Source organism: Apostichopus japonicus, chromosome 14 (assembly GCF_037975245.1).
Source record: "Apostichopus japonicus isolate 1M-3 chromosome 14, ASM3797524v1, whole genome shotgun sequence".
Classification (NCBI taxonomy): Eukaryota; Metazoa; Echinodermata; class Holothuroidea; order Aspidochirotida; family Stichopodidae; genus Apostichopus; species Apostichopus japonicus.
Genome location: NC_092574.1, coordinates 22,008,017 through 22,022,087, shown reverse-complemented (window position 1 = coordinate 22,022,087; position 14,071 = coordinate 22,008,017). Strand labels below are relative to the sequence as shown.

Below are 14,071 nucleotides of genomic sequence, written 5' to 3'. Positions count from 1 at the left end.
AATTCTGCCTAAATTTTGCTTCAAACAACCATCATCTTGTATCATTTTTTAATTTGGTGCTGATTAATTGAGCATGGCAATAACATGAGGGTTACCAGGGACAGAACTGCAGATCTCTGTGAAAAAGATTTACAAACATTTCTAGAACCAGCTAATTTAAAATATATAAAACCTCCTGCAAAACAAAATAAAAAGTTAAGTAATTCTTGTTTTACATCAAACTGATTTCTTGGACCCATCACCCACCAGGTGAAAAATACATTGGGTTTAATATAATTAAACCAAGATCTGTTTATACTGCAACTGCAACTGCACAGTACATTGTATGATGTTATGTTCGGCAATATGCCTGGAAATATCAAAATACGGAAGCTTGCATCTGAAGCGATGATGTATTCCTCTAATAAGCATGATTACTTTGGTTGATTAGTTTGGTCAATCTTACCGAAGTGCACTGTGCCATATCTCACTTCCAACTGTATTATTTATGTTATTTATGAGTGGGAGAAGGGAAAATTCCCATCACATGGGCAAATATACACAGTCTTATATCTTGCTTTCTTCAAAATAAAAACATAAATAATAATGTTCTGTATAAATTGTTTCATGAATACAATCCAGACATACACCTTGAGTATACATACCATATATACTACTATTATATTTCCTTCCAAAACCTTCTGTGCACTTTTATAAAATGGCATCAATCAAAAACTGTCATTTTAGCGGTTCATTATTAAACTGCTTCCATTTCAACGTTGTAACCGATGCGGGCTCTAATTTCCAGAGGCCCTACCAGGATGGAATCATTTTTAGCACATAAAGAGAAAATCGTACTTGTGTAATTAAAGTTGTGTTAAACTTTTCAAAATTCTTACTTAGGATTTTGAAGAACTACATGATACACTTTAACTATTTGAAGGTACTATCTGTCTGTAGGCATACTTTATCACTGATGTAGCTGGTTGCTTGTACAGTTAAATCAAATGTGAAAAGTCCAAAACTAACGAAACTAAAACGATCCAGACACTGTGGATGGTAGAATGAGTAGGAAGGGTGGTGACCGGTGGAGCCGGTCATAGAGGGCGCATAGTGTTTAAAGGTTACCAGGACATTCTAGGCACGGTCGAATGAGGGTGCTAAGGTTGTAGGGAGACAGGTAGACCAAGAACGAAGTCAATTGTAAATTACCACAGTAGTAGCTTGCCATACACATGATTACAGTATGTAACATCATGCACAACATGGTTGGGATATGGCCAAGCCTTGACCAGTCCATTTGTCTGCTATATGTAATCATATTCACCAAACAGGCTGGTCTAAATAGCCTTGTTGCTTTAAACACAGTGTCAAAAATGTTACCAGGACATTCTAGGCACGGTTGAACGAGGGTGCTAAGGTTGTGGGGAGACAGGTAAGCGAGGAGCGAAGTAAATAGCCCAGTCTCTCTTAATTTAAACAAGACAAGCAGATTAATTCTTACCTCATCCTGTATGTCCACATTGTGTATCTTGCGTAGTATTTCCTTGGCAGCATATGTATTCCCATTTGTGATGTGTCCGAATAGGACACCTGTCCGACTAGCTAGCGACATGACGGATCCTGCTAAATCATGGTAGTATTAAAGTATCTGAAAAGAAAGAGAAATATCATACAAACTATGAAATTACATGTTTAGATATCAACTTAAGCAATATAGCTTAGAACAAGGCATTTATATGCATATTTAGCTGCTGAATTTCATCAACAGACAAACACTACATATAGACATCTTGGCCCCAAATATTGTGCCATATTCACAGTGTGTTACAGTGCAGTACTATCGATAGTTTTAATTTATTATTTATTCTGTAAAGGCTAGTATTAACAACAAACAAATCTGAATGCTAGATAAATACTACTAACGCGCTTGATATGCATGTTCATGACTAATTAACAAATGACATTGGATTTTTTTTTTTTTTTTAGCATCAACTTGGTCAAAGAAAAACATATTTAACCCTCACAACTCTTGTCAGTTAATATCACCAAGATCCTTAAACCTCCAAATGTCACTTTGTTTGACATTTCACTCAGACAAATGAAATGGGTTAATCCAATTAAGGATAATTGAGTGATGTCTATATTATGCTATCTGTCACTGTATATATATGTATATATATACATATATATATATATATATATATATATTTTCATTTACCACGGTCGCTAACTTCCATTTCATTCAACAGACTCTATTCAAAGTATATCTTGTGAGATCCGGCCTCAGGTTTAAATTCATAAATGATTTTGAGTTGGTTAGCATCATGAGTATCTCGAGAGAAAGGTAAAATGTGTCCCAAAACAGGACTAGCATTGTTCTACACTGTAGGTGGATAATGCTTACGGTGGATTGACATCCTTCCTTATACTGTACCTCTGGACATATCCTAGTGGTTAGGGTGTCCACATATAAGGCAGGAGGCCTGGGTTCGAATCCCGGTTGAGGCTGGAAGGTTTTCACTGTTCTGGATTTTCCAACTCATTACAATTTCTATTACATATGTGTGTGTATATCTATATAGACAATGTATACAAAACTGCTATACATCTTTGAACTCGTATAGCAAGTGGACCATTTTGCATAGCACTTTGGGATGCGATAACAAATAAATTATACCGTTATATTCTCCAATACTTGGCTCTTGTTGCAACTTTCATTATGAAGCAATTGTATATAATAACTTGATATTCACTATATGTAAGACTTATTTATCTTCTTTTTTTTTAACCTTCTTTTTGCTTCATTGCTAACTGAGTGTTACCATCAAGTTTAATCACACAACCAATGTTTTTAATGCCTTTCTATTGATTTTCAATGCAATCGTTTCCCTCTTTGAATATGTTAACTTCGACAGAGAGTACAGGACCACACTGGTGAAAATGATGCAATTTACCAATCTTATCAATTTTATTACACATTTTATCAAGTTACCAGGACACCAAAGAGGTACAGTTTCCAACCAAGCGTCAAAATTTCTAGACCGAGGAAACAATCGAGAGGTTTAAAAAACATGAGTCAAAATTGCGGTTCCATTGAAGTGCCCTAGTTAATATGTTGGGTTTGATTAAGTTACATTGTCCACATTTCACAAATAAGCAAGAACTTCGGACTGCACATCACAATATTGCAACAGTGCTTGGGGTGGATTTCATGTCTGCCAAAAAAAAAAAAAGTTGTCTAACATAAATGTATGTTAGTGATAATGGAGAATGCTAAGATCCTGGGATAGCCAAACTCCTGACTACAATGTGTAGTATACTCTATACTCTCTTGTTGTCCACTCAAAGTGAAATTAAAGTTTGCCAAAAATCACTTGTTTTCCAGTTGTTTTCAGCAAGCATTCATGTCACTTGAATTTTCATCATACAGCAAAGGAATTCATGCAATTGTACACATGATTAAAGGGGCTGGGACACTTGGTAGGCCAAAGTGTAACCAAAATATCTGAAATTAGAAACGGTCCAGTGCTAATACTATACCACTATAATCTGTCCTATTATATCATGCTTCAAAGGATTACTACTGTAACAGTATGAACAGTTTCTAACATTTTATCTGATTCTAATGCTTATACCACTGGATACTGTCATATCACATCATGCTTCAAAGCACTTGTACTGACAGTAAGAACACTTCCTAATCTTTAACTGATTCTAATGCTTAATACCACTCTATACTGTCTCTTATATCTTGCTTCAAAGGATTCCTACTGCCAGTGTGAACAGTTCCTAATAGTTATATGATTTTAATGCTTATATCACTCTATACTGTCATGTTATATCATGCTTCAAACCACTCATACTGACAGTATCGACAGTTCCTAACCTTTTTCTTATAATTTTACTACTTTTTTTCTAGAACTATTTAATTATTAGCCAAAAGTGACAATTTATTTTCTGTAAGAGTTAGCAATCCTGTATAGGAGGAGACTGATGAGGAAAGTGCAGTGGGGTATAGAGGCAGCTAACAGGAGCCCCATCAGTAGTAAATATATGATTTAACTTCACAGTATACATTAAGTCACAAATACTGCAAGCATAATAAACTATAACAAGTTGTACAGTAGTTTACCTCAGGTATCATCTTCTCAAGATGAGTTAAGTTACGAAGCTCTATTTAGAGCCACTGAGGTAGAGCTGTTGTGATAACGATAATACTTTATTTTGCTTTATGTGGGGAAAGGGAGTGGGAGAGGGAGTGGGAATGGGAGTGGGGAGGGGGTTAGGGAGGGGGAAGGGTGGGGTGGGGGAGTAGGGAGAGGGAGTGAGGAGGAAATGATCAATATCATAGTCATATAGTATTAAACACATAGTGTTGAGAGGATAAGGTTTGATGTTTGGATACAAGTCCGAAAGAGTTCAGCCATAGTAATAAGTAAACGACAACTGTACATATTGAGATAACTTAATATTTACTTTCGATTTTACTAATCTCCTTTTCTTTTCTTTTTCCTTTGCCTTTTCTTTGGCCTGGTACAATGAAAATAAGATGCTGTTTCAATGATATCAAATTGTTTGTCTAAAGTTACATGTCACCTGCAAACTGTGATAAGCAATTATTGCGAAAAAAACAAGAAAAAAAACAGACCCTCTTGAATACAACAACAACAAAATTCCTACCTTTAATAATAATATATCAGGGTAAGGTCTCATGAATGCATTCAAAGTATCTCAGAACTGCAAATAGATTCATAAGCCGTTCAAAATGTGAAATTTTGATGAATTGACAATCCTGTGTAAGCATGTTAAGTAATTTTGGTTGATAGGGTGAGACAGAGGGCAGTAGACCACATTCAACATGATAGAGGGTACAGAGTTAAAAATGATGAGTGTCCTGTAATTTGCCTAATCCCCTCTCCCCCACCCACCCTCCCCCCACCACCATCCCACTCCTAATTGTTATGAACATTTATAATTAAGTAGTTCATGAACACACAAACAAGTTAAGGCACCACCACAACCCTCACTCTTAATTATTATTTGGCATTGTATTTAACTATGTTTAAACCTTGTTCCACTGGTTATAGTAAAGTCTCAAACAAAACAGGTGAAAGAAGTTCACAAATTTCTCATAACAGTTAAAAGTGAGGGAACATTGAAACAGACCTGTAGCAAGGATATTATACGAAAGTGAACAAAGTCAAATACCATTACTTAAATACACCAAGCTTAAAGTCATCATAGGTTTCATGTTCTCCTTCCATTTCCCAGCTGCAATTTTCTGAACACTTTTAATTTAAGAAGAGCGAAATAGTGCCATTAACTTCAAGATTGATAAAACAAATGCAAAGCTATCCTGAAGGTCACAGCCAAATATATGTAATATTACTGAGTATTGTCTTTGAGATTTGTGCCATATTTGGTTCCGTAGTCGGTTTTCCAGATAAATACCCTTGAGAAGTCAGACTTGGAGGGCCATCATTCAAAATAACTCAAGTATAACATAAATATTACATCTGATTCAAATGATGTAGCAATATAGATCACTTAATTGTAACAATACTGTAGATGCTTTAAAGGAGACACAATCCCAGCTATATCTAAAGGATGACTTTTAGGCATAAACTTGAATTTGATTAAAACCACTGTTATACCAGTCCAGGTTGTGTTACTTCTACATTACTTTCTCAGTTCAGCAATATAGATCACTTTTTTTGTAACAATACTGTACATGGAAGCTTTAATGAAGACACAATCCCAATGATATCTAAAGGATGATTTTGATTAAATCCACTGTTATATCAGTCCAGGTTGTATATAACTTCTAGATTACTTTGTCAGTTCTGAGAAAAAAATCAATTTAGCAGCTGAGGTTCATCAACGATTACAAGCCACTGGACAATACACTTTAGTCTAACACACAGACCATAAGGTGAGTTCCTCAGATGCCTCAAATGGCATTTTTACACTGTGTTACAAAATTGTCAAGGACAAATGGTATTGAGTATTCTCCAAGTATGCCCTGTTGTTTCCATCAAGTTAATTAGAACATGTTTGTCTTGCATTATTATTCAAATTTATACAGCAATTAGTTAACATTAAGGCTTGCACTGAAGAGCCAAGTCATCCTCAATTAAGCCTTAAAGGTAAATATCTTGAATTCGTGAATAGCTAGATATAAACTTTACCAGCACTCAATCTTCTTGAGCTATAACATATCAAGACTAAAATTCTGCTCAGAGTCATCCTTTAAGTTTACATTGATAGAAATCTATGTGTTCAACAACTCACCCACACTTCTAAGAAAAACATCCTGCTTCATTTAACAGATATATATATATCCTTATTTAAAGTTATGTCTGGAAGCTGTACATTTGGAAATCAGTGATTTTTTCTTCCCATTGCCACAAGGATACGAAACCTTTAACGTTCTCTTTATTCTGCTTTTCACATATTCAGGGTAGAATTGTGAAGTGTTGACATTGAAAATCACTTACTGACTTGTTAATGGAGTCATAATTATATGCAAGCCATATCTCATCTTAACCAGAAGTAACCAATCACAGTGGGAGATCACTGTCAAAGGTTACAAGAGCAGTCTAGAGATCACTGTAGAGTGAGAGTGTAGTGGTTGAAAGGCTAGGGAGGGGTTGTGGTTAAAAGGGTAGGGATGGGAGGCATAGTGTCTGTCTAGACACTGCAGAGGGAGAGGGTGCAATGGTTGAAAGGATAGCAGGTGTAAGTCTAGACATGCACTGTAGAGTGAGAGTGTAGTGGTTGTAAGGGGCATGGTGTCTGTCTAGACACTGTAAAGTAAGAGTGCAGTGGTTATAAGGAGGGGGGGGGGGCAAGGGTGTCAGTCTAGATACTGTAGAGTGAAAGTGTAGTGGTAGTAAGGGGGGTATGTGTCTGTCTAGACACTGCAGGGTGAGAGTGTAGTGGTTGTAAGGGGCATGGTGTCTGTCTAGACACTGTAGAGAGTGCAGTGGTTGTAAGGGGAGGGAGAGAGAGGGGCAGGGTTAGTTATGAAGTTGAATAAATACTTTTCTTCTTTTTCTGCAAAGAACATTGTGTCTGAGAGTGGTAGGACTGACTGGGCATTATGGGATCTAAGTGGCAAATTATGGCAGCCATATGCATGGCCACTGATCCTAACTTGTTTTAACTCTTGTTCGAGATTACAATTAAGAGTATACTCTTAGTCCAAAATAAATAGAATCCTGGTTTCAAGCTTCAGGTCTTAAGTCCCATAATCTTTAAAAGCAGGCTCTACAGTGAAAATAATGTTGTTGATGTAAGATACAAGACTGGAATACCCCTCCACCACCTCTCCCCCCCCCTCCCCACACCCACTCTGTTACAGTCCTGACTTTCTAGCTGTACATGCAATAGTATATCAGTTACGGCATTACAGGATTAACTATGCAAGAAACCTATACTGTTCCGCCATAACGAGGGCAAAAGAGTATTGTAAACTGAATTCTACAACCCGCAACAACCAATGCTTTCATTGTACAATTAAACCATGTGCAGCAAAAGTTAAACATACAAGATTTGCATTTATTAAAGAAATCCTACAAATCACACCATTGATAACGCTCCAATTCCTCCCACAAAACCTCAGGGCAAACCGGAAAAATAAGCACTTTTAAGTTAAACTCACCGTACCCGTTAACGTATGTACTGCATGACAAGAACGTCAAAGATTTTGAAATTGGTGACAACTTCCGTATCCTTCGACTAGAGTCAAAATAAATCTGAATACCCATTAATAGCAGGAACACACGCTTGACTACCAGCACTTGACCCTGGAAACCCTTCACCAGTTTCTAATTTGAACGCTCACTCCCTTGCCACCACGGCTCATACCCGGTCTTAACCATTCCATCATCCCTGTACAATCACTCAGAATCACTAAACAGACCAATCAAAACAGTCCATTGGGTTTCTTGCTTCCATTAATGTGAATAAATTGCAAAAAATTGATTCCCTTACGCTTCATAATTCTCCATTCAGGAGCTGATGCAAAAAGACATGAAGTAGGGAAGGGAACAAGAGAAAAGATAGGGATGCTTTTCTTTTTTAACTGCTGGTCAATATCGCATCACCAAGAAAGAATTTGTCATCGACGGACGAGGAGGAGTCGACTATCAAACCGAGATTGAGTACGGCAAACGAAGAACAAGACAGATCCAAATCTTAAACCAGAAAGTCGTTTATGGATTCACCTTCTCGTCTCGATATTAAATCTGTAGAGTACAAATATTTATGCGAGCTACCGTCTTTGGTTTCATCTTAGAGATATATTCTGTTTCACAGCTACCGTATGATGGGTGCTCTACTCTAACAGTCATTCTGTATGAATTATAACCGGATAATTATAGTTGGATTCTCTGTTATAGGTTATCTGGCCACTGTTGATTTAATGCACAGAATAAACTAAAAGGGCTCCTCCCTATACATGCCAACATATTTGTGTACATATCCTGATGTAGGGCACTATATCAAAGGCCATCAGTTTTGTGGTATATATATGAGGTACTTAGTGTAGGCTATCATAGCAGGGCTGTTCTTATGCTATCCTACATCACCCTGTGTGTTACAGTCAATATTTACCAAAAATGGATGAAAAGTTCTAGAATTGGTCTATACTCATACATGGTGGCATGTCAAACTTTCAGCATCCATGGCAACAAAATGTTTTATTTCTTTCAAAACTTACGTTAATGAAATTCATGTTATGATACACAGTAAAGTCATGATTATAAACCTTCTCACAGCCATTTTGGTTATTGCAATGCCAATGTTCCAACCAAAATTTTCTTTTGATTTTATTGTTGATTGATGAGAAAGCATGACTGTGACTTTAAAAGTGGATCCATATATTTATGAATACAGTCATGTATATTGGTATTGTGTTTTATTTTAAAGTACCCCTATAGTGAAAGCTGGAACCGAACCCAATCAAAGTGCAATATAGAGAAAACATTTAACTTGAAAATCGTGCATATGTGAAATGAAACCTGCTTGCTTCATGTTTACTTTTGGTAAAATGTATTAACTACAATACTTCTATACTAAAGGAGTTTAACCCCTGATTGACCTCACGAGAGGAGCTGTGTGGGTAGGGGGGGGGGGTGGGGATAGTAGTTATATTGTGAAAGAATAGAAAACATTTTTTTTTAACTACAAACAAAGAATTTCAAATTGTATGAAAATTCTCCCCAAGATGCTGATAAATTAACTTTCTCCCTTACAGCAAAAATATATAAATTAATTCTTTAACTTTCCTTTTAATCCATCCTGTAAAGGAAACATATCATTACATTCAGCTATTAGATAATGCTTTGCATATTACATATCTGCCAGTTGACTAATGATCTTAACCACTTTTAATTAGCTTGAGTTATTAACAGGAGTGTAGACTCTTCATATCACTAATTATTATTTGATAGATATCATATTAATCATATCCATCCGATGTTCAAGTCTTTGACAAAAATAAACATGAATAGTAGCACTAATATATGCACACATCTCCTTAAAAACACAGAATTTAAGTACTGCAACCATTGACACCATTAAGATTTGGGCGACAATGAAGATGGCAGCATTCACAAAACACAAGACAGTTAAGCTACTGTAGGTATAGGTGAAATCCATGATACAGAGAGTAGATGAGCCTCCCATAAAAACTCCTACTTTAGGTATTTATCAGCAAGGATGTGTCCCCACCCAGTTGAGAACATTTTTTTCTGTGAAGGTTCTTTCATGTCATGCTTCAAAGCACTTGTACTGAATGTGTTGAACAGCATGAATGTCAGTTAAAGGTTAGGAACTGTTCATACTAGCAGTATGAGTGCTGTGAAGCATTATAAGAGAGGATAGTATAGGGTGATATTAGCAATAGAATCAGTTTAAGGTTAGGAACTGTTCATACTGTCAGTACCAGTGCTCTGAAGCATGATATGATAGGACAGTATACAGTGATATTAGCATTAGAATCAGATAAAGGATAGGAACTGTTCATACCATCAGTACTAGTGCTTTGAAGCATGATATGTAAGGACAGTATACAGTGGTATCAGCATTAAAATCAGATAAAGGTTACAAACTGTTCACACTGTCAGTATGAGTGCTTTGTAGCATGACAAGAGGAGGACAGTGTAGAGCGGTAAATTGTCCCAACTGGCTAGCTTACCTGTATATCAATATGCCCTTTGCCATCAACATGGCCTGTCAAAAACATTCTAGTGCCCTCTATGTACCACTCCTGAGTCACCACTCACTTTCGGTTCCTTTCAAATCTACCACACTTCAGTGACGAAACATTTATTTTCAGATCGAGCCAGGGCATTCTTATGAATGAATTCTGTTTTCAATATTGGTGATATTTATTGCTAGTTGCTAGTCCTCCATTATAATTCTTCACTTGTCTCAAGCATTGACTAAGTCATATCGTTAATTGGACTCTCCTCATTTTCATCAAAATTATTCATCTTCTGGAACTTTTTCTATTACTGTGCTCCTTCATGTGATGATAGCTCCTTTGTCTCTTGACAATTTTTTGCATAATTTAGACAAATTTTCCTACATTAAAATTACTATCCCAAAATCTGTGACCAATCTCACAATTCTTTCTGTATAGAAAAAATGAACATTTCATTGTCTACATTGAAATTACTATCCCAATGCATGTAAACTTTCTTTTAATTCACACTGTTTATCCAGCTTACCTGTAATCTCCCCCCCCCCCCCCCTTATTCCTCTCTGCTATACCCTCACTGCAACAACAACAAAAGTTAGTCTCTTCTCCTGATAGCTGATGTGTAGTGTGAAACTGTTTATAATTATTTTCTTTTTCTGAGTTAACTTATTTGACTAACTCTGTATTGTGTTTCTGTAAAAAGAAAACATGTTTAAAAGTTAACTCTACTAATCAGATTGGTCACAGATGAGCAAGAAAAAAATTATGATATTAACAAGAACTAGTTATGAAACAATAAAATAGATACCTTGGGATATAATTGTAGTTTGATGAGGGGACTAAAATGGTTACTGTCTAGACATGGTACAGAAATAACACTACATCTTTTGGCAGAGATACTGTAGATAAATATAGATCAATGAAAAAAACAACTAATTGCTTCCGCCCAGCTTAGCATGTCCCAGATACATTCCTATTGCAAAGTTCTATTAAAAGAAATAATACAAGAGTACAGTACATATACCTATATCTTAAACTCATCTTAGAACAACCTATACATGAATGAATCAAGTGTAACCTATTTTTTGGTTTTATCCTATCCTCTGAGGGGCTGGCAAGAGAATATGTTACGCCTTACTTTCTTCATTATGAAGAAGAATTATCCGACCCAAGATATTCTTCCAAACCTCCATATCAAGCTTGGGCCTCACATGCTCTGTTAATCTGCTCATCACCAATTTCTCACCCTGGAGTATTTTATGTTCCATATTTGGACATTCAAAATTCAAAGCTTCTTACAGAATATAATCTTGCTATTTTCGAATGGCCTTCCCCACAGGGCTTCCAAAAAACCTCTTCTTCGATACCTTGGAAGTAACTGAAGTGTTTTTTAAAGTCTGCGGATTCATTCACATCACATAATAGTTTATTAGCTAACATTCGCAGTCACGCACAGTTTGTCACGATGTTCCGCTGTCACCATTTATTCAAAATGGCTGATTCAATAGACTAAAGTTACAAGAGCCAATAAGAGGACGTCAAATTGGCTTAAGTGTCTGGACTAGAAATCTGTCAATAGCATAATTTGATAATGTCAATGATTGGTTTTTTCAGCTGGAGTTCCATATGCTTGTCTATGCTCACATGAGATGGAAATGGAAGCTCTGGTAAATATCTTTTAATCAGAGGGGTATTATTATCTTCTCATTTCATGAGTTTTAACTAATCTAATTTCTCTGTGAGCATAATTGATAAACCATTTAAAATACACAAGTAATAACATCAAGAAATTATATTTTCATAAGAAACATTAACTGGCCAAGTTAATATCAAAAAAAAAGTGAGAGCTTTCATGCTCTCACTAAAAATATAAAAAAAATTCCAAAGCTGTCTCTCTGATTTCTAGGTTTCAAGTATTAGAGAGTTAGAGAAAAAAATTTTGGATTAAGAAGGATATTAGTGCAGTGCAATGCATATTCCTGGTTATGATAAGGTGTACTGTTTTTGATCACTTCAACATATACTCCTTCTGCTTGTCAGCAATAGCTACACACCTTGGAAGCCAACACCTAACGATCTACAAATACCTTGACTAAAGAGCAATTTCAAGAATAGAAATTTCTCAAATTTAAGGGAATTCTAACTGATTTTCAAGCAAGCCACATCTCATCAAGCTGTTTCAGACAAATGCCACTAAAATCATGCTACTGAACACCACCTTTATTTGTCCTGCAGCGTAAACATCTCTCGGCACCTGGAATATCGTACAACATTTTACTTCCTGTCAACGAGCAATTCGACAGCAAACCGCTGATCTCAGCCATAGCGTGCAGGTTTGGCATCCTGGTCGTTGCTCCCAGACAGTTGTACAATTAAACTGTAAAAGCTCTAATTATAGAACTGCACACTGATTGTGCGTGAAACATGCTTAAAGGAGAAGAGCAGTAAATACTTGTCAAAGTATTTAATATACTAACTCATAATTCCAAATGTGATATAACCTAATAGTTTAGGTAAGATGAGAGTGCATACAGTATGTAGAGATGGAGACAGGTAAGATGGGAGCCAATTAACTGTACAACCTTACAGTCTTAAACCTCGGCCAAAAATGCTTACTACTGTCTACCCGTTTACAGTGTGAGGGGTTAAAGGATTAACGCACATCTACGATAAAATCAAAATATTTATGACTGAAAGAATTTAGCTGGAGAGAAGTACAGGACAAAAGTATATGTGGAAAAAGTGTTTAATGTTTGCACGTTTCTGGAAGAATTCTTATCCTCTCAAGTCCAATTAAAAAAAAATTCTTGATGAAGGACAAAACTTTCTTGATTGAAGAAAATTTTGAAGAAAGTAAAAAAAATTCAGAATAGGTTGACATGATCCAGAAATATTAGCTGAGTGAGTAGATCTCAAATGGAAAAAGATTTAGACACAAACAGCTCTGAAGAAAAGACACAATGTTTGTGGGATTTGATATGCTTTGAGGAAACAGTTCCCATTAGTTACTGTTTGTTCCTTTCTTTCGTTTTCTAACATCAGTCAAAGTTTGAATTTGCCTTTTTTTTTCATTTTCTTACCTATTTGAACAGAATTAAGAGTAACAATATGAACAGTCTATAATTAAGTATATCAACCCAGTAAATACATTCTTCTTTCAACGTGTTACTAGATTCAAGAAAATTTTAGAGACTGGTGGCGGGGCCCTAGGTCTTTAAGTTTACAAGACAGAAATAACATCCTGACAATCACATTCACATCAACACTCGTCCCATAATTGATAGTTACTGCACACACGTACACCTTTGCTTGCCATAGCATCAAACACACGAATCAACAAGCAACGAGATGACAACTACGCAAGACACTATGTATACATCAGAAAAGCTACATTTACGTTAGAAAACGTCACATTTTTGACACATATCTGATGGAGGCGTTGAAGTAAGTGAAAGCTACTTTAAATGTGGCAAGTCCTATCGGTAATGGCCTATGGGCACCAGCAAGGGAAATATAACTGTGTAAAAACAAAAAGATAAGACATAAAGAAAGAAGAGAGACAGAATGAGACAGAATGGAATAATCCAAAGATTACCACGGTCAGTGACCAGACTGACTGAGCCAGTCTTTGTGACACAATAGTGGGTGACAATATCACTAGTCTGAAGATGATTAGGATTCATGTTTTACCTGTTTTAACACTAATAACATTTGCAGTTCACAGAAAATTAGAAAGAACAAGATCAGCTGTCATTAATTTACCAAAGTTTCGTTTACAAATGCTTCTGTTAAGGTTCTTACAAATTATGACATTTCATTTCGTTATTATTTCCAGCTGAATGATCTGAAAGTTGAGACGTATTAAGGAGAATTTATGATTAG

The 14,071-nt window shown here is 36.0% G+C and overlaps 1 protein-coding gene across 2 annotated transcripts in view; it reads right to left on the bottom strand.

Moving 5' to 3' along the window:
- Positions 1-14,071, bottom strand: part of LOC139979360 (kinase D-interacting substrate of 220 kDa B-like) — a 143,696-nt gene that overhangs the window by 100,016 nt on the left and 29,609 nt on the right. For both annotated transcript variants that reach the window (XM_071990069.1, XM_071990070.1), the window contains exon 2: positions 1,484-1,630. In XM_071990069.1, coding sequence (XP_071846170.1) covers positions 1,484-1,594 — 111 coding nt within the window. In that variant the 5' untranslated portion in view covers positions 1,595-1,630. The remainder of the gene's footprint in view (positions 1-1,483; positions 1,631-14,071) is intronic.